Source organism: Aedes aegypti, chromosome 1 (genome assembly GCF_002204515.2).
Source record: "Aedes aegypti strain LVP_AGWG chromosome 1, AaegL5.0 Primary Assembly, whole genome shotgun sequence".
In the NCBI taxonomy this organism is placed as follows: Eukaryota; Metazoa; Arthropoda; class Insecta; order Diptera; family Culicidae; genus Aedes; species Aedes aegypti.
In genome coordinates this window covers 3,043,026-3,065,213 of record NC_035107.1, presented here as the reverse complement: position 1 = coordinate 3,065,213, position 22,188 = coordinate 3,043,026, and the positions used below count along the sequence as shown (strand labels likewise).

At 40.9% G+C, this 22,188-nt stretch overlaps 1 protein-coding gene across 2 annotated transcripts in view; it reads left to right on the top strand.

Moving 5' to 3' along the window:
* LOC5566218 (sodium-dependent neutral amino acid transporter B(0)AT3) overlaps window positions 1-21,891 on the top strand; it is a 28,134-nt gene extending 6,243 nt beyond the window's left edge. The window contains exons 2-10 of one of the 2 annotated variants that reach the window (XM_021838781.1): window positions 18,348-18,411; window positions 18,888-19,168; window positions 19,226-19,830; window positions 19,886-20,133; window positions 20,194-20,298; window positions 20,539-20,742; window positions 20,808-20,965; window positions 21,020-21,283; window positions 21,346-21,891. In XM_021838781.1, the coding sequence (XP_021694473.1) occupies window positions 18,984-19,168; window positions 19,226-19,830; window positions 19,886-20,133; window positions 20,194-20,298; window positions 20,539-20,742; window positions 20,808-20,965; window positions 21,020-21,283; window positions 21,346-21,547 (1,971 nt within the window). In that variant the 5' untranslated portion in view covers window positions 18,348-18,411; window positions 18,888-18,983 and the 3' untranslated portion in view covers window positions 21,548-21,891. Of the gene's footprint in view, window positions 1-17,917; window positions 18,412-18,887; window positions 19,169-19,225; window positions 19,831-19,885; window positions 20,134-20,193; window positions 20,299-20,538; window positions 20,743-20,807; window positions 20,966-21,019; window positions 21,284-21,345 lie in introns of both variants that reach the window. The other variant, XM_001650571.2, reaches the window with a different exon arrangement.
* Window positions 21,892-22,188: the final 297 nt, after the last annotated feature.

The following is a 22,188-nucleotide window of genomic DNA, read 5'->3' as shown; positions in this document are numbered from 1 at the left end:
GGGTCAAGCCAAGCGTGACTAGCCTTACAAAATTTTCGGAGGGCTCATACAAAAAGTGTGACAAAGGGGGGGGGAAGGGGGTCGGAAAAGTTGAAATTTAGCGTGACATAATTTGTGTACCATCCCTAAGTAGAAATTGCTAAGCGTAGATATCAACTGTTTTCTGCCTGTCCGTTTGTGTCATTGCTCTGAACCTCGGATGCAACCGAAGATTTGCACCAACATTTGAACCGCGGTTGCCGGTTTTCGAACCGGCGTTCGAGCCAATGTTCACTTTACATGTGTTTGGGTTTAGGTTCAGGTTCGAGAGTTTCGGTTTGCACACGAGAACAGAGTGCAAGGAGAGTACGAAACCGCCTGAACCAACGTGTTCGGTGTTCGTTTGGGAAGACTGGTTCATTGTAAATTTTACTATAATGATGTCGTGCGAATTACGATACCATTCATTTCAGTGTATGCAGTGTATGTATTTCGTAGGAAATTGTCTACCTTTGGGCGATTACGTGGTTCATGGTGTTTAAATTTCCAAACAATCCAAATATTAAATTGCTTATAAGGTTTCGGCCTTAGTTAGTAAAGACATTTTCAATATTACCGATTAATGTTTACATTGCACAATGGACCGAATCGACAATTTAGCCGGAAAAAAGTGCTTTCACTGTTCTCGTCGATTTTAAACGTTCGATACAACAGTATTCTTGATAGTTTGGTGAAGCAATTGTAGTGACCGGCCATTTCTTTCCACAAAACTCACAACACACGGATTATACTAAAACACGTTTTAATCCTTCAAACCAAACCAACAAACTGAGTCTCGAAATTTGAAATTTTCTTAACAGCCTACTTCGATTCAAAAGCCTTTTACTTCGCCTTCCGCTCATTCAAATCTGTTCTATGTTTCCATCTTTTTCTATTATATTTCCTTTTGCCCTTCTCATAATCCCTACATTCTTCACTACCCCTACACATCGCAAAAAATGTTATATAAAATCATGTCCTTGAATTTTTCTGGTTTTCGAGATTCCCTTGCTGGTCTTCGATCAATTGATCTTTGCCGGTTCTCGTCACGTATATTGTTGTTAGTTTGCATTTCGGAGTGTTTTTGATCGTCTTTCCCTCTTCCTTCTTCTTCATTATCGTTATTCATCAAATCGTCATCTTGAACATTGTCCTTCAAATCAATGGGAATTCTTGAGTCACGTTTGATGTCCTGTACATTCCTTGTCATTTGAACTCCGTTGTCGTTGCAAATAACCACCTTTGCACCTTCTCTTTTTAATACAGTATAAGTTTCCTGCGAGAATGTTGGGTCTATTTTGTTTCGTTGATGTATTGCTACTACGACCTTATCACCAACATCAATATCGGTGTATCTGGCTCCTCTTCGTTTATCTGCATACTTTTTACTGATAAGCTTCGCAACTGCATCATTTTCTTTTATCTTCTCAGGGTCTATCTCTTCTTCTGCTGCTGCCTTGCACAAACAAGGAAAAGTACCTCTGTACTTCCAGCCCACCATTAATTGAAATGGTGTAACGCCCAATCGAGAGTGGTGCTTCAACGTATTGTGAGAATGAACATAAACTTCTAACGCATTTCTCCAGTTCTTATTGTCCTGTTTAGCTCCCGCAATTGCCTTTATTATTCCCTGGTTCTGTCTTTCTACAGAACCATTTGTCTGTGGACACAAGGGAATAGATTTGCGTACTCTCACGCCTTTGGATTCCCAATACTGGATGAACTCACTTCCTTGAAACGGAGGACCATTATCGCTTTGTATGACCGAAGGCAGACCCCATGTCAAAAAAATTCGACACAGAGCAGCGTTAGTGTTCTTGGCGTCAGTATTTTTGAGCTCTACAACGTGTAGATATCTGGAGAAACAATCAACGACTACGAGAAAATGACCAGTTCCACATCCTTGTATTGACAAAAAATCTATTTGTAAGATCTCCCATGGTCCACTCGGAAGCATTCGACTTGATAACGGAATAGGCGGATTTTTTCTCGAGATCATTAAGCAAGTCTGACAGCTTTTGATGAACTCCGTTGTATCCTTGCTCATGTTCGGCCACCAAAAGTACTCCCTCATAATTCTTTTTGTTGCTCCTATTCCGATATGTCCCTGATGTGCAATATCTAACGCTTTGGTACGAAGAATTTTCGGAAGGATGATCTTGTCTCCCTTGAAGACCATTGGGTCCAAAATTCTTAAATCATTTTCTTGAATCTCATAACGTCGCAAGTGTTCTGGCCATTTTTTTGAAATCATTGCCCATTTTACCGCCTTCAATTCATCGTCTGTTTCTGATGCCAGCTGGATATCTGTCCACGAGATGTTCATGTTAACAGCATCTAATGCATATAGAATATGTTTATCATTTTCCTCGTCAAACGGTTCATCGACCTGCGTTTTACTAATCAAACGGGAAAGCGCATCGGCGATATTCGAGCATCCAGGTACTCGCTTGATATCGAATCGATATGGAAGAAGCCGCAACGCCCAGGACTCTGCGCGTGTCATTGCTCTCTTGCTTGTTCTATGATCGCTTCCGAAAATAAACTTATTCGCTTCCGAGTCAGTACGGATTGTGAACCTTATGTTCGTGAGGTAGTACGAAAAGCGCTCAACACCCCAAACTATGGCGAGGGCTTCTTTCTGTGTATGAGGATACATTCTTTCCACAGACGTCAAGGCTTTTGATGCACACGCTATGATTCTTGGATCTCCATTCTTGCCATACTGCACGAGAACTGCTCCGAGACCGATCAGGGATGCGTCTACGTACAGTTCGGTTTCATCGTCATGATTGAAGTATCCGAGCATTTTGATGGATTTCAACGCTTCGTTCTTTAGGAATTCAAATTCTTTATCTTCATTCTGTGTCCAATAAAATGTGCTGGACTTCGCAAGAGTTCTGAGATACTCCGTCTTATCTGCTCTTTTAAAAATGAAACGCTCAGAGAAGTTCAAAAGCCCTAAAAAACTTTTTACTTCCAGAATTGTCTCTGGTGTACGAAACTCTTTTAATGCTCTCAACTTATCATCTTCAACGCTGATACCGTCGCGAGAAAATCGGTACCCAATGAATTTCACCGACTCTTTTCCAAATTGACTCTTTTTGTCGTTTAACACAACGTTATGTTCACGTAATCGACAGAGCACCTTTTCTAAATTCTCGTTGTGCTCTTCCAGCGTACTTCCATGAACAAGTACATCATCCAGGTAGTTGATAACGCCTGGGCAATCAGCCAACACTATGGTTTGCATTATCTCCTGAAATATATCCGGGGCATTACTCAACCCAAATGGCAATCTCTTAAACCGGTACGTGGCATCACCGGCGAAAAAATTTGTGAGGTGTCTTGAATTTTCGTTAAGCTCAACATGAAAGAACGCACTTGACAGGTCAATCGTTGAAAAATATGATGCTCCATGAAGCTTGGAAACAATTGATTCCAAAGTGGGCGTTTTGAATGGAGTTCGTATTATACACTTATTTGGTCCTCGGAGATCTACGACTAGCCTCATATCATCTTTTCCTTTTGGTACTACGAGGAGTGACGAACAGAATGAGACATCCATTTCACTCGTAACTCGCTCTATTATTCCGGATTCTAACAACTCCCCTAATCTTCGCTGGGATTCCTCTCTAAAGGCTGGTGGAATATTTGTAAAAACGTTACGTGATGGTGACATTGTTTTGTCAAAGGCTAGCGATACTGGGGGAACATTGAATTTGGGAAACTCGCCTACAACAGACAGTGTCAATATCTCGCAGGGAAACAGCTTGTATGCATCCTGAGCAGCATGATCGAGCACTGGAATATCGAGTCCTAGCTGTAGTACACTGTATCGCAACGCAGTGTTTCTTCCCAACAACGATCTAGCATTTGGAATTACGTAGAATTTTTCCAGATATCGGGGGCGATCTTCAGATATGAATAATTCGGCAACGAATGAAGCAGTTACTAAAATTTCTCCGGGCGACGCGTATGCTTTCAAGGGTTTGTCAGCTCCCATTTTTAGGTCAAACAAGGCTTCATTAGATCTTTTGTCATTGATCAACAGATCAAACACGTGATCACTAACCGTGTTGACTTCTGCTCCAGAATCAATCAAAAAATCTACAGGATGACCCGCAACCACACCAACAATATTTTCAGACTTGCCGGAGTTGATGAAACAATCTGAAGAGTAAACTGTTTCATCCTCTTTGACATTTACTCGATCAAGATCAGTGCTGGGAATGGTAATAGTAGTAGGCTTGAATTTCGCGAAAATCACGTGGCTCTCTCACTACAGTAGTTTAAAATCGTGAATCTCATCAAGTAGCCTATATTGGGTACATGAATTTCTCTAAATCAGTAGTGTCATTGAAGGCTCTAAATGCGGGAAATGCAGCGGGAAATAGAACATTTTGCTACAGTAATTTTGGGTTGCCCTTAGCAACGGGTGTTTTGCAATTTTCAAGGCTCTTTGCCTACAGCATCGATGGGCGTGAGTTTCACTGGCTTCGCTGACTGTGATTGGCTTTGTTTGACTACTGTAGAGTGAATTTCAGATTTTTTCCCAACCCTGATCAAGATCATAACATTTTTTCTCCACAAAAGAACTGTTTACCGCTGTCTCAGTGTAACTTATCTCATTGCCATCAGTTTTTTTTTTCTGAAAACCAAACAAGGGGTCGAGTGATTTACTTTTTCAATAAAACGGTAAAGGATTGTGTCGAATTCAAATGTTTATTTGAGAATGCTGTCACAATACTGTTTCAAGAAACAAACGGAATTGTTCACAAAACTACTGAACACTTACTGTATCTTTCTCCTCGTCGGTTACTTCTTGATCCGTGGTAATCATCGCCACCTTCCTTAGCTTTGACGGAGAAGGTAGTTCCTTTTCATCAAACATTATTCGTTTTCTTGTAGAAACCTGTGGCAACTGACGACAGGCACGCTCAATGTGTCCTAAACGCTGGCAGTTGCGACATACTTTGTTGATAGCATGACATTCTTGAGGCCCGTGGAAGCTCCCAGTACATCTCCAACATGGTTTTCGCCCAGAGCTGGAAATCCGGTTCATACCACGCTGTGCTCCGCCTCTTCCACGATAGCTTCCTGTCATTCTGAACTGATTGTTCGCCGCCGTGTGGGAGCTTCTGAGAGGCTTCGATACGAATTGCGGATGTTGCCGGAGTTGAGGGACCGAAGGATGATCATACCGTACAGCTGCAATTTCCTGATTATCGCGTTTGATCTCTCTATGATTGCGAATGAAATTCTCTTCGTGGAGTTTTTCAATTTCAATCCCACGAATTTTATCGAAAAAATCAGAAAGAGTGCCGCCTTTTCTCATAACTTTTCGTCCAGCTTCACGCACCTTAATGTTGAGCGCCTGCGCCTGTACAACAGCTGCGACGTTTTCCATCAACTGATCTGTTGCGTAATCACATAGTTTTGCAACAGCAGCTACTCTTTTGGGTTCATTCATTTATTTCATAACGGTGAAATTGGCCTTTTTGGGCACCCACCCACCCCCTTGTAACGCTTTTTATACGAATATTATTCATTTTTTGTATGGGCCGTAACATCTTTGGGACACCCACCCACCCCCTCTAGCGTTATGAAATTTGTGAATGGGCCCTTTAACGTAGTTCAGGTCTGATTCTTCTTTATTCTGGGCCATCGATCGCAATTTTTGACGCTGCAGCAGGACGTAGTCACGAGAATTGAAATGTTTCTTCAATCGACTCATTACATTTGAATATGGATACACCGTAACGTCCGGATCATCTATCTGTGAACTAGTATTATCTAGCACTTCCATTAACTTCGACCCCGCTTTTATTTTGAATATACTCATTTTTGAAAATTCGTCGACGACTCCCGCAAACTCCATGGAGGCGTCAAGAAGTTCTCGCCACCGCTCGAAAGACTTTCTATCAATCTCGTCTTTGCCTTCAATAGGTCTGCATTCAGTGATATTCAGGGAAGCAAAAGATATTGAATTGAAAATGGAAACATCGTTTGCGTTACGGGTAGTTTCCTGTCAAGACTCCCGCATCGTAGAGTTTCGACCCATAAAACCTTCAGAGAAATTGTCCCCAACGTTGGGTTCCTCGATCCATTCGAAACAATTAGGTTGTCTGTTACGTGTATTAAGCTGCGCTTCCAGTAAAGCATTACGTTTCTTTTCTTTCTCTAACGCCCTTGCTAATTCGCTGATCACACTCCGGTTCATTTTTCTAAAAAAAATACAAACAATTGCGTTTTTTTTAGATTTTGTTTTCAATTAAATAATTAAAGTAAACTACATAAGACCTTCTCGCTTCGTTTTATTTTAGTTATATAATATAATAATTTTTCAATCGTTATTTGTGTTTCTTGAAAAATCTGTTTAACTTTTAATATTTATATTTAATAAATATTTTAGATTTATTTTTTTTCTTTCGTTATAACAACTTTGTTTTATAAACCTTTATAGACACGCCATTTTATTAGACATACTTTCAAAATATATGGTTATTAATTTACCCTCTCAAGGTACTAACTTATTAAATTTATCCTGTCAGAGATGTTTTTCCATATTATTCTCTCGGGAAACACTCTTTACTCTAGCTTACCCTCTCAAAGCACTAGTTTTTCGAGTGATTAATTTTTGTATAAACCACCCTTTTATAGACAGCTCACTCACTCACTCACTTACCCTCTAGGTGTTTTTTTTATTGTTTGCTTACCCTCTCAGGGGACTTTTTATTATATTTTTTTTTGTTTCTTACACCCTCAGGGGACTTTTTTTTATTTATTTTTGCTTTTTTTTATTTTCTTAGTGAACTTTGTATTATATTTTTTTATTTACCCTCTCAGGGGACTTTTGTAATTATTTATTTATTTATTTTTGCTTACCCTCTCAGGGGACTTTTTAAGATTACCCTCTCAGAGGACTTTTTTAGATTACCCTCTCAGGGGACTCTCTGTTTTTTTTTTGCCTGCCCTCTCAGGGGATTTTTATTTTTGCTTATCCTCACAGGGGACTTTTTTTGTTTACCCTCTCAGGGGACTTTTTAAGATTACCCTCTCAGGGGACTCTCTGTTTTTTGCCTACCCTCTCAGGGAACTTTTTATTTTCATTTTTTTGTTTACCCTCACAGGGGACTTTTTTTATGCTACCCTCTCAGGGGACTTTTTTTTTTGCTTGTCCTCTCAGGCTACTTTTAAGATTACACTCACAGGGAACTCTCTGTTTTTTTTTGCATACCCTCTCAGGGGACTTTTTATTTTTATTTTTTTTTGTTTACCCTCACAGGGGACTTTTTTGCTTACCCTCTCAGGGGACTTTTTAAGATTACCCTCTCAGGGGACTTTTTTAGATTACCCTCTCAGGGGATTCTCTGTTTTTTTTTGCCTGCCCTCTCCGGGGATTTTTTTATTTTTGCTTACCCTCACAGGGGACTTTTTTTTTTTGTTTACCCTCTCAGGGGCTTTTTAAGATTACCCTCTCAGGGGACTCTCTGTTTTTTTTTTGCCTGTCCTCTCAGGGGATTTTTATACTAAAACACGTTTTAATCCTTCAAACCAAACCAACAAACTGAGTCTCGAAATTTGAAATTTTCTTAACAGCCTACTTCGATTCAAAAGCCCTTTACTTCGCCTTCCGCTCATTCAAATCTGTTCTATGTTTCTATCTTTTTCTATTATATTTCCTTTTGCCCTTCTCATAATCCCTACAGCAATGAACTCCAGATTGTTGAACATGCAATTCATGTTGTATATCGAAGCGCAAATTGACGTCAAATAATACTTTCGGACTTATGTTTTCGATTATGGATAGCAGGGTATGGAATAAGATCAAAGAAAAAAAAGTGCAAAGTTTAGAACATATTTTGTTTATTGGAAAATTCCATTACCCCAAATACCATGAACCTGAAGACCATAACCTCGTGTTTCATTTTCTAGAATGGCATTAATTCGAATTGCATTATCACGGGGCAATGTAATTCAAGGTAATTATATTATTTTATTCGGGACAATAGCATTCAGCATAAATGATGCGTTCAGGGTGATGACTCTCGGGGAAATTAAATTCCGTGTTATGGGGTAGGATCTTTTCAAGAGAGGTTTGATTTGAGTTTTGATTTTTAAGGGAGACATGTAAAATTAAGCTCTGTTTCAAAATCAATAAATCCAAACAATACTGAATATTGAATACTTTTCTTAAACGTATTTCAAGTATTGAGGCTTACTTTTCACGAGGTGATTTGAGAATGGGTTAATTGATTTACACAATTCTTTCATTATTGTATTTATCCAGGACTATTACGTGTATGTGAGATCGAAAAGACTGGGAAAGCCACAGGTAAAATTATAGATTTGTTAAAAATCTAAATGTTGTAATGTATGCTATATGATCACAAACGTATTGATAGTGGTCTAGAGTGCAGGGATTTTCAGCCTTTTTGGCTCACGGAGCACTTTTTGATATAAAATTGTTGCCCGGAGCACCTGTTCTTCACCATAACTCCGTTTGAAATATGTAATTTTCACACTCCTAGATCAATCTAGCATTATTTTGACATTATTTTTAAATTTAAATTGAGGGGCTAAAAAGCAAAGGTACAAGTGACAAAAATCTGCTTTTAAGCGAAACGTACCGATACAAATTGTATTGGAACCAAAAGAAAGCAAGCCAAACTTCTACGAATTATATATTATAATACTATTCCAAAGGGATGTTTTCCGACTTGTCTTGTTAGGCTGAAAAACTGAGCGAGTTTATGTAGCGATTCATTTCTTCTTTAGGCCTTTTATAATGTGTCTGAATGGGTGGTTACGTTCAACACTATCGAAAATATGTTTAATATTGATTAAACTAGTGAAATATTTCTAATTTTGTATGGAGATTTCAAAATTTCGATGGTTATCGTAGTCGCATGTACCTTAGATTGTCGATGTGGATATGCGTTGAAAGTTTCAATATTAATCTACCTTAACATCGAAAACATCATATGGGGTCATGCACAAATTACGTCACGCTCCAAGGGGGGGGGGGGGAGGATCCATACAAAAAACCTGACAAAGGGGGGGGGGGAGGGGGTCGAAAAAGTCGAAATTTAGCGTGACATAATTTGTGTACCATCCCTATGGTGAAGATCAATTATTTAAAACAATCTAAAACTGTTTAGAGTACAGTTTTTCTTGCGAACAAGTTGTCAGCGTGATTTCAAAACTGTCGCGGAGCACCGGCTAAGCTTCGCGGAGCACCAAGTGCTCCGTGGAGCACGATATGAAAACCGCTGATAGTGCATTACAGTGGGATTTCGTTTTTGGCACTCTCTGTTTTTAGCATGCTCCATTTTTGGCACCCCCCGATTTTGGCAACAAAATGGATCCGTTTTTGGCAACATTTTTGAATAGTATTAAAATTTGTAAATGTTTGTAAATATTATTGTGTCTTTAGGTTTAGTCATTTGAAAAACAAGCCAGCTTCACGCCTACTGCATTTCAGAACTCATTTTTTTATCGATATTCCCAAGTCGCACCAACTGATAGAGGTCCCGTACGCGCCTATTCAATTCGAGATGGTCATGAGTTCGCAAAGTTTCTTAAAGTCATCATTATCTATGAGTATCTTAACTAGAAATTCAACCTCGCAGGCATTCACGTTATATGACCAGCCCACTTGGATTTGCCGATAGGTGATAAAAAACTTATTTTTTTTATAGATTTGAAACAGCTCGTTTGGACAAAGTACAATGCTTACACAAAAGCAATAAAAAGTCTATTATTCACACAGCGTTTCTATCATAAATTTCATTTCGCCTTTTCAACTCACTGTTCTTTTAAATATGGAATTACTAGCATTGCGAATGTAAAAGCATACCACAACAATAAAAGCAAACCAAGAAAAAAACATCGTGTCTTTTCAATTTTAATGAAATTTCATAAAATAAAATACGTATTTTAATTAAACTGATATTTAAGTAAATTTCAAAAGTGTAATCCACAACTTCGACAAAACCTAAAGAAACAAATGTTCCACCGACTTCTTCTATACGCCATTTATAGCGCCACCTTGACATGCGCAAACACAGTCTAAACTACACTTCATTCTCAATAAAGTCATAAGAGCGCGTGATGGTTACGATAGAGACTCTGTATGGTGTTCGATTTTTAAAGAAACGATCCAACATTTTAAACCTTCAGATTTTAAGGTGCTCAGACTGTTTGTCATATCGAGATTTGTATCAAGGATGCCGTTCGCATGAAATGATCAAAGTGTTCCTTATGATATCGTGGTAATCCCTAGCTGGGTCTAGGAATTTGATAACTGGGATCTGGAGATTCCTTACAAAATCCTATGGTATGTAGCTTCTGAAATTTGTTAGCGGATTCTGACTAATCCTATCGTGCATTGCTTCTGAGAATGTATAATTAGCTATTAGGGGATGCTGTTCGAAATCTGGCGATTCCTTGTAAACTCCTAGGATTTCTGAGGCAAGCGGTGAACTTCTAATGAAATAATGTAAATATTTAGTTGTATTTTAAACATTTTGGCAAAATATTGTGGATTCTGAATAGGTTTCGGAATTTGGAGATTGCTAGGGGTTATCCTCATGAACTTTTGAAATTTTCTATCGTAGACTTTAGCATTTTCAGCAATAAGTATTTCAGCGAAATCCTAAAATTCAAAGCGATATCCTCAGAATTCGTGGCAATATTTCTCTATTTTAAGGAAATATAAATAAATGAATAAAGGACACTTATGCAATTATTGATTTTATGTGGCATATGTGTACAAATAGTATACATAAAGCTTATGAAACTAACTGAAGATACTTCAGTAATGAAAAGTGTGTGGAACGTCTATTACAATTAATATGACGGGTCTTTAAGTTTATAGTATAGCCATATCCCAATGAAATCTGCTTTAAAGTGAACCGTTGGAAGGTCTGGTCATCATTTGGTTCCATAATAGTGATGTTACAACGTTCAAATGATATTCTTGAAATTATAAAAACGGGTTCCGTTTTTGGCAACTGAAAATTTCGACTTTGTTACCAAAAACGGAATCCCACCGTACTTAGCAATTGAGGTTTAGGCTCTGGGGCAGTAAAAGTTAGCCAGAACAGCCGAGGCGCAGCTAGTTGAGTTATAACAATATTTTATGACTAATAATACAAAAGCCTATGAAAAATCAGTCAATTGTGAAATACTTTGTGGCCAGTGCAATGTCTCATTGAACATGCTTATCGGTATTAGAATGCTTAAATGGGCTTGTTCATATATTTCATAACGCTGAAATTGGTCATTTTGGACACCCACCCACCCCCTCGTGACGCTTTTTGTATTGATTCTCTACAATTTTTGTACGAGCCGTAACAAAATTAGGACACCCACCCACCCCCTAAAGCGTTATGAAATTTGTGAATGGGCCCAAATAATCTATTTAAAATTAGCTTACGTTGCAGTTACACTTCAAAAAGGGCGTAACTCAAAATTTATAACACCATCTTATACGAAACTCCGCCCGCAGGTTACAAAACAAACACCTACTTTGAACCTAATTTTGATGATATATTTCTGATAATCACTTCCAATTAAAATCCGTTCAAATATCTCAGATTTCCTTTGAATTTATGGACTTATACAATCAAAAAGGCGTAACTTCAAAACAATCCCTACGATTTTTTTGACGTAGAAGTACGTCTTTCTTCTCTATACAGGAGTGAAATTGGAATTTCAAAACCAAGAGCGTTACGCTGGTATGAAATATTTTAAACGTTTATAACTTCTCGCTGGCTTATCGAAATTTCTTGATTAGCACCTCAATCGAAAGATAAGACATCAAAGCTTCATGCCGTTTACTTACTGAATCCCACATACCTGTCCAAATAGTTTAATAACTGTTTTAAAATAGAACGTTGATTTCAAGCAAATCTATAAATAGGGGTGGCTAGAGAAAATTTGACGTCATTTGCTTTTCACTCTCCGATTGGCTCGCATCACAGCAGGCGACAGATCGGCTTGCTCTGACCGGGCGTGCTTCTCAGGCACAGACATCGATAGCGAAGGACGCCCCCGTTTGTCTTGCTTCGCTCAAATCAAACTGTCGAGCGAGCGAGAGAAGATGCCGTCCGAAGCTAAAGCCATCACCGCTGCCGCCGCCTAGAAGAAGAAGAGGAAGCAGACCACAGGTGAATTTGCGTTGTGTGCGTGTGAACACGGTCGGGCGAGTCATTCTCGCTTTGTGGTTCACCGCTTGTTTGCGTTCACCCAGCCATCGTCATCGCCGCCGCAAATTTCATCGGCCGAGGAGCTGTTGACCCGCGCTTCAAAATTTCGACTCGTGATGAAATCATCATTGGTGGTCAAGAAGCAATCCCGTTAGGAGCAAATACCAGAAGCCCCCTGAGTTTTGCTGGTCCGAGCAGTGTTATTTATCCGTAACAACATCGAAGCTAACAAAGCCATCGGTTCTTTTCAGAGCCATCAAATTTGTGGAAAAGAGTTAAAAGAGAAATATTTCCGACTTTATTTATAACTTCTAATATTCCTTAATCAATTTCACGACTTCATACAAAATTTCATTTGTCATGAATAATTTATGACTCAACCATTTTAGGTTGTACTCGCGGACGCTGCTGCAGTGCCGTCGGGGTGAGTGCTCAACATTTCACAACGATTGTAAAATAGAGTGGCTTTTCAAACAGCGCCTTTTATGTTCCATATTTTATGGGAACACTTTGATTAGGAAAATTATCCCATGTAACAAAATTGCGACATATTTAGAATGCTTTTGATAAGACATTCTCATTGAACAATTGTAATAATTTTGGCACCCATGGATCCGAAATTTACCATCATAATAAAGAAAACTATTGATTATCATTAGCTTGTATTGAATATTTAGGGAATGCTAATCATTTCAACAATTCATGTTCAACCAATTTCTCACGTATTAGTATTCTCCACAATTTTCAAGTAATTTCAAGCCCAACACATTATTAGCACATACCCATTTCCCAGATTGGTCGATCAGAAAGCGAAGTGCACAAAAGGGGGGAGCATCATCTGCTATTCCAAGGTTATAAAACATGCTGCCTTCGTTGGATTCAGTTTCATTCCATTTCCGCTTTCGAGCTGGTAAGAGCTCTTGCTTAGCGAGAAGTACCTCGCTGCTAGAAGCCTGCTGAGCTGTTAATCCAGAATCTGGTTTGTGAAATCGCTCAAGATTTCAAAATTGAGCTACGTTTCCAGATTTCATCTAAATCCCTGTGATCCGCTACCCTGTTGCTGTTGTGCACCCATGAAATATTTAGCTGGTTTGTGGAATAAACTGAGAACTTATTCACATCTTCTTCTTCTTCTTCTTCTTCTTGGCATTAACGTCCTCACTGGGACAGAGCCTGCTTCTCAGCTTAGTGTTCTTATGACACTTCCACAGTTATTAACTGAGAGCTTTCTTTGCCAAAGTTTCCATTTTTGCATTTGTATATCATGTGGCAGGTACGATTATACTCTATGCCCAGGGAAGTCAAGAAAATTTCCATTACGAAAAGATCCTGAACCGACCGGGAATCGAACCCAGACACCTTCAGCATGGCTTTGCTTTATAGCCGCGGACTCTAACCACTCGGCTAAGGAAGGCCCCAACCTATTCTTTTCCATACAAAATGACCAACTTTGGTAAGTTAGATCTCAGTTATTTATGGAAATATTTTCGAATGAAACTTTCACAGAACATCAGATGTAACTTGAGTTTTAACATATGCTTTTGAATAATATTTCTAATCACAAGTTTATAAGTAATAACGGTTTGACTAAACTGTAATTTTCGACGAAAAATTCAAAACTTTTTATCTTAAAATCTGATAGCCTTACACAAAAACTGTCTTCAGCAAACTTATTCATCTCGTCAAAATCTACAACTTTGCTGAAGATACCATGAAGCTATTCCTTCAATATGTTTAGTTATGTTAATTATAAAAAATCGTCAAAAAATTCACTTTAGTCAAACCGTTACTGCTTTTCAACGTGTGATTGGAAAAATCACTCAAAAACATATGTTAAAATTTAAGTTATGTCTGATATTCTGTGAAAATTTCATTCAAATCGGTCCATAAATAACTGATATATAGTTTATCAAAGTTGGTCATTTTGCATGAAAAATCAAAAGAGTTTCAGTTTTTTTTTCTCAGCGAAGAATCACACCATCAACGAAAATAGCGCGAAAGCAATAACCAATCGCGTGCGAGTAGCGAACAGAGTGACGAAACAACCAAGCGAGAACCCCACCACTCGCCATCGGTGAACGGAGCTCGAGCAAATAAAACCACTGGTTGTTCTGCTCCCAGCTCATTCACAAATCGAACGGCATAACGAACGGATCAAGCAGCGGAGCAGCAAAGAAGAGCGCGTGAAAGCCACAGCAGTGTGCGAGTAGCGAACGGAACCAGAGAGCAACAACTGAAAATCATTCAGTGGACGGATTAGTAGTCAGCGCCAACCGGCGACCTGTTGGAAACTAATGCCAGCGAAATATACACCATCTGCCTCTCCTTACCATTCATATTCTTGTACTCAATGGACCGATGCACGAGTTCACTATTTGACGTTTGAGCGGTGCCGTGTTATTTACGTGACCATGGCAACGAGTGAATTCGGCACCGCTCAAACGTCAAATTAGTGAACTCGTGCATCAGTCCATAGGCCAGGGGAAGTGGTTCACCTAGAGTGAATTTCTGTCAAAGAAAAAGTAGATTTTGTATGAGATTTGACAGAAAAATGAATGACAAGTTCATCCACTTCTCCTGGCCTATGTTGCTGAACAACGATCGGCAATGCGAGGCACGATGAATTTTCGTAGGCATCAAAACAGAATCTGCGAATAAACACAAACAACTGTTCGGGCGCTTCATTCGTTCGTGTTTCATTTTCGGATCGCTGTTTCTCCCGACGCTATCGGGTGATTTTCCATCGCTCGATAATGTGAACGGTACGATCCACGCTGCCTGCTCTTCGCGAAGAACAGGAAAATATTCATTTCGATCATCTCCATGCGGGCTTGCAACAATCACGCAAAACTTGCTCCACTCAAAAATGAGTGCCGAGCGCACAAAATTGGCCTCTTCTCGTGCAGCACAGATTCTGTGCAAAGGGGCTGTACACAGTTTTGTGCAAACGGTGGTAAACAGAATTGAATGAGTGAATTGCGTACAGAGGAGGAACGCTTGGAATGTGGAATTCGTTTCCATTTTTGTTTTGCTTCTGAAAACATAATAAAAACATTCCAATTTTAAAGATTTTCAGAGATTTTTTCATTTGAATAGCCGAAGCGGAAGCAAATGGGGAAAAAACTTTCGCATTTGCGACCATCTTCCGGCTTTTCGCTAGAAAACAACTCAGAAAACTCCCCATCTTACCAACGGCCAACTGTTTGCTGCCACGCGGGATATCATTGACAGTTCTGTTTCCATCGATCCCGGACAGCCGAAGGCCAAAACGTCGACAACTCACAGAATGAGTGCGACCTATTCAGAATTTTCACTCAGTCAGCCAGTTCTGCATTGGTTGCCTCATTCTGTGTAGTTTTGACACATGCGCTGCGTGGAGCTGGCTTAGCGTGGAGTGTTTGCTTGACTTTACGAGAAGAAGCAACCTTGCAATGAATCACGAGAATGAACAGCGCGTGGATAAATGAAAGCTACGAGTGGAAAGGCTTCGCGAACCACTTATCGGTGTGTTCATTTTGCTTCTTCGGCGTTGCATCCGTTCGCTTTTTGCGATGTTCTTCGTGACGCAAATATGAAAAATGAATTTTGGCGAATAGACCAATCCAGTTGCCTGCGTAGTAGTGCAATGTTGACAAAATTTTCTTTGTTTGCTGTGAGAACTGTCACAACATTGCTTTTGTTTGCTGTGAGAATCCAAATATAAACAGAATTACTGCAAAACAACCACTTCTCTGTTGGCCTGCCGTTGACCGAAAGCTCAATGACGTCAAACAAACATCGATACGTTTTAATTCTGAGGAAATCGACTTGTGTAAGATTGATTGTGCGTTGGTGTTCGTGGCAGTTTGCTTGGGGACCTCTATGTTGGATCGCGAAGATGCGTCGATCATTGTTCACGAAGAAGATCCATCGCAACCCTGCTTGTACTTGATGAATTCAATGAAATGGTTTGGTTTGGCGATGGAGCAAAGAGTTATTTAGGATGATTTTACTTGACAAAGAGTTGTTGATAAATATTCCAATCAAAAAGAGTTGTTTTGAAAAAGTTCACTTTTAGCAGAATTTTCCTCGGAAAATTTATGCTTTACCAAAGAGTTGTTAATGAAATTCCTGCCAGGACCAGTCATGGCCCCCGCTTCCAAAATTCTCGAGTACGGAAATTGGAAAATGTATTAAAATTGCGACAGATTTTAAATACTGTTCAATAAACTGTTTCTTGACCAATTGTAATGAGCAACTATTGATCTGAATTGATTTTTCTACATGTTGTCTATTGCGTTAATCTGAGAAAAAGGCTATATGAAATTGATGTCTTGGCAAGGAATGTACAAGATGAGCATTATGCTGTTATTGCATCCCGACGGCACTGCAGCAGCGTTCTCGGACCATCCTCAAATTGTCGTATTGTCGATTATTCGTGATAAATCAGATATTGTATGATGCTACGAGATGAATTAAGAGATTATAGCAAGCATGTGGTAAGCACATTAAAAAATATTACTAGCTATACTGTGTTTATCACGAGAAGTTCTTACTAGCTCGAAAGTGTAAATGAAATGAACCGAATCCTGTTGTTGTTACAGAGGGATTTTAATCAGAAGGTCATTCGTCCCTTAAATGAACCGAATCTGTCGAAGATAGTATGTTTTACATAATTTGAATTGCAGACGATGCTTCTCCCTTTCGTATTCTTCGCCTTCTTCTGATTGACCAATCTAGGATAAGATACATGAAGTTGATGTCTATATAGATAGATAGATTAACGTTTAACTGGCAAAAGTTTGTAAAATATGGCTTTTCAATTTTATGTGTTTAGGTATTTTTGTTAGACAACAAATTAAAACAATTTTTCAACTATTTAAGCACCAAATTATCTTCAAAATAATGTAGAAAGATTTGGAATCGGTTATTAGTAGGTTATAGTATTGACGATGTTATTACCAAACAAGGATCATTATTAGGAAAATGATCGAAAATGTAGAAGTCTACTGATACTGAACTGATATTAGCTAAAGTTTAAGACAAATTTGACGTTCCACAAAATGCTCATAAATTTAACATTTTTAATTTTCTATTTATGTAACGGCTTAAAACTTCTGGCGAGTTCACTTTAACACACTTTAAATTAGGAACTTGCATAAGTCGAGTCTAGTACACGACTCTGAAGACGGCCTTACAGACAGTTGAGCTCGAAATACGCGTATCTGTCAAAGGATACACACTCTAGTGGACAATGTTTGGATTTCGATCCGAATAAGCTGATCGAACCATATTCAGAGAGTGTTACAGTTTACGAACCATAACAGTTCGTGGCACATTGCAATCGAGGAGCCCTATGAATGTTTATATTTACTCTCTCGTTTGGTACGTGGCGAGAGAGCGTTCAAGAGATCAAACACTCCGTTTACGGTACTTGGACAATTTGAAACCTAAAGTTTGGAAATCCGTAAATTAAGTAGAGTTCAGAGATTGTAATTTTTCGGTCGTATTGACTATTACAAAACTGTGGGTATGCCAAATCAAAATGGGAATAACTCGTCGGAAACGTATATTTCTCATGATATTTTTTCATCAGATTACCTTATCTTTGTTTGACCATTTACACATTCCTCCACTTCCTGTGAGCGCATCACAACATACCGATAAATTAACTGTTTCTCTTCTACGCAAACATTTTGGTCAAGCACTGATCGTAAGCACCGTCTTTCACAAGCACCTTACAGCAGCCTTTGAGCACGCCTTTGCACACTGTTGACCGCACAATACACTATTGTTTGCACTTTCGCACAAGAATTCTCACCCAAATGCCATGCGATATCAATGACTGTGATTGCGGACAATAAGCACCATCACTAGCGCACCAGCACCGTTAGCACCATCCTCCCCACGAAGGAGACCGTCCTTACCAGCCGTGTGTCGATTAGAGTACAGCTGCACGTTCGATTTCTTCGTTCTGTCTTGTGTTTCCCTGCAAGATTTTGGTGCACGCGTGCAACCCGTAGATTGAAAGAGGTAGAAGTGTGAAACAGCGACAAACACCCACAGACAAACAGACAGACTTCGAGGAGTTGCTCAATCGAATAACATGGCCAATACGGCGCATCTTTTTCGCAGACAGAGCTCGCGGGATTTGATTCAGCAGGCCACGGTTCGCAGCTTGGATGAGCTCGAGTTGAGGGTGAGTCAGAGAAGGCGTTGATTTTTTTGTTATTTTGAAGCTTATGTTGAAGAAGGGATGTCACAACGGACGCGCGTTCTAGAGGACCAATGGCACCGGGCACTGGTAGAAGCGGCCCGGAAGGCTCGAACCAACTACGGCGGGAATTGGGGTGAAGTGGTTGCGATTAAGGCAGCTACACAGAAGAAAATTTCGGAAATGTATCAAATGACTGGTTATGCAAGGCGACCATCGGATAATTTGACGAAGCTTGCGGAGCTGAACCTGGATACGTCTTGGCCGTCTTTTCCGGGGACGTCGAATCGAGTTGTCGGCCGGTTTGCCATGCGCCCTCTAGAGAAAGCGGAAGTGGTTCATCCCAGACCTGGTGTTTTCAGTACTTTCCCTGTGACACATACGAAATAAACGATTGTTTGATTTGGCACTGAACAAAATTGCTTGTTGTTTCATTTATGCTTTTTCGACGGAAATCGCAGGAACTCCGAAGTCGTCTGGTTCGAGCTGAGAATGGCAATCGCAATGTCGTGTACGGAGCAACCAATCAGGCGTTCATCTCTGACGATGATCCGCCGATGGGGAGGATCCTGGATTTGGGTCCTAGTTCGGCACCGCCTACTACTCGAGTGCCACCAGGGAAGCTTCCGTCGCAGACTTCCGTTATCGATACCGTTGTGGAGGAAGCAGTTGTGCCGGAACGGCCGGAGGACGAACGCGAAAGCTGGGATAGCAAGTGGACCTTCTTGTTGGCCACGATCGGGTAAGTGTATGTTCGAGAGACGTTTCAATGGGAATTGATCGAGTGATCGTATTCCAGGTATGCCGTCGGATTGGGTAATGTTTGGCGATTTCCCTACCTAGCGCAGAAGAATGGGGGAGGAGCCTTCCTGGTTCCGTACTTTGTGATGTTATTGCTTCAGGGAATTCCGATATTCTATCTTGAGTTGGCGATCGGTCAACGGTTGCGGAAGGGTGCGATCGGCGTTTGGCACGAGGTGTCAGCGTACTTGGGAGGGATCGGGATATCGTCCGCCTTCGTCAGCTACATAGTGGCGTTATACTACAATACAATTATAGCGTGGTGCTTGATCTACCTACTGCATAGCTTCGAGTCTCCGCTGCCGTGGGCAGAATGTCCCAAGAGACTGTACAAAAACTTCACCTACGACATTGAACCGGAGTGTGTCGTATCGTCGCCGACTAAGTACTACTGGTACCGGGAGACGTTGAGGGCTTCGCCTAGCGTCGACGAACCGGAAGCGATCAACTACAATGTCGCGATAGCGTTGATCACCGCATGGTTCTTGGTGTACATGTGTATGGTCCAAGGGATCACCGAGTCGAGCAAGATCGTTTACGTGACGGCCATCTTCCCGTACGTTGTGCTGATCATTTTCTTCTTCCGCGGGATCACTTTGAAGGGTAAGATTTGAAACGTAGTCTTGTAACGCACGTTGACCTAGAATTTCTTCCACAGGAGCTGCGGATGGCGTCATGCACCTGTTCACGCCTCGCTGGGAGTCGATCTTGGAACCGGTGGTGTGGCTTGAGGCCGGCACACAGATCTTCTTTTCCCTAGGTCTAGCATTCGGCGGACTGATCGCGTTCAGCTCGTACAATCCTGCAAACAACAACTGCTACCGGGATGCGCTGGTGGTGTCCTTCACCAATTGCAGCACTTCGATGTTCGCAGGAGTCGTCGTATTCTCCGTGATCGGTTTCAAGGTTAGTCCAAAACCCAGAGGCTGCTGCGATCAATCCAAGTAACCGTTCTCTTTCTTTCAGGCTACTTCGATATTCGATTCGTGCGTGAGCGAACGCGATGCGCTGATAGCCGCGAACAAAACGACGGATCTGCCGGTTTGCGATTTGCAGAAGGAGCTCGAAAACGTAAACACAAACCGTCTACCCAAATTGTAGCCCCGTTGTTGTTGTTCAATGTTACTTGTGGATATGTGTATGTGTTACCCGTCGGAGTTACTCATGCCCTACATCATGGCTAGCTGAATATCTGTAATCTGTATTATTGCTGTACATTCGCTGTAGTTATTCATTGCATGTATCTACGTAGTCCTAGTTACCCATTTGAAGTGATTCAAAGAGTTCTAACTGATCAACATGCTTTTGCAGAGTGCATCCGGTACGGGACTGGCATTCATAATCTTCACGGAAGCGATCAACCAGTTTCCGGCGGCACAGTTCTGGGCGGTACTGTTCTTCATGATGCTGTTCACGCTGGGAATCGACTCGCAGTTTGGTACACTGGAAGGCGTCACCACATCGCTGGTAGACATGAAGCTGTTTCCCAACCTTCCGAAAGAGGTTATCACTGGGGTGAGTCACTAGGAATCATCTACACTTAGTTGAACCTTATCGATCGTTCTTGATCTTTCCTTCAGGCTCTCTGCCTATCGTGCAGCGTTCTGTCCATGTGCTTCGCAAACGGCGCAGGCAGCTACATCTTCCAGCTGATGGACAGCTTCGCAGGAAACTACACACTGCTGATCATCGCCTTCTTCGAGTGCATTGGCGTCAGCTACATCTATGGAATCAAGAGGTTTGCCGTCGAACAACTTAACATTTCGAAAACCTAAAATCTGAACTATTCCAGGTTCGCCGACGACATCGAGCTGATGACGGGATCCCGCCCGAACCTGTACTGGATGCTCTGCTGGAAGTACATCTCGCCGATCGCCATGATGACCATTTTGGTAGCGTCCTTCATCGAGCTGGCGTCCGAGGGCAGCAGCTACCCCGGATGGAACGCCCTCACTGGCAACACCGACAAACTGGAGTGGCCACACTGGTGTATCGTGGTGGCCATACTGTTGGTTGGTGTATCGATCATTTGGATTCCCGGAGTGGCGATTTGTCGGTAAGCATCGTCAGCGCTTGTAGCACAAGCTTCCCCACCTAATCCTTCGATTTTTTTTTCAGGTTATGTGGCATCAACGTGATTGAGGATTCGGAACCGGCGTGGTTCCCGACGGCCGAGCTACGGGACGTGCACGGAATCGTGCCGCACGAGCCGACAGACATCGAAATATCGTTGTTCTGCATACGACCGGACGGAGCGGAAGGTTTGTGCTGCCCAACGTATGGACCGCGGGAGCAACCGTTGGATGAGGAAGAGGAGTAAACTCAGAGAGGGAAGCGGGTGACGAGATGGGAGAATAGCCTACCTAGAAGACAATAAGCGTTGTCCGATTCTTGGGTCAAGCTGTAACAAGGTGTTACAAGGTGGATAATGTGGCAGCGAAGACGTGACAATAGTTAGTTAGAAGGACAATTAGACTAGTCTAGCGTGTGGTTGAAGGAATTATCAGCTAACATATTCAAATTATACATTTTAAGGTTGAGGGACGAACCGGGTGAGCATATGTGCTACATTTGATCGGATTAACCAAATGAAACAATATTTTGAAACGTTATTAAGCTAACTCGAGACATACAAACAGCAATCCATGTTTATTTATATAGATTATTCAAGTTGAAGAATCGAAACCTCTACACGCCATTCAAAAGCTAAGTGTTTCAAAGCTTTGTAAAGCTAAGGAATCATAAATAATATTTTATTATATATGCTTCTTGATGAGGTCTTAAGTGTCCGTAATATGAATCAAGCCGTTTTGTTATGGCTTTAATTCCTAAACTGGCCAATAACATTATGGGAGTCCCAAATAAGGCCCCCCCCCCTGGCCAGATTAGGTGTATGACAGTTAAAATTACACTCCTATTTCTTTTTACGATCGTTTTTTTACGACGGTTATTTTTAACCAC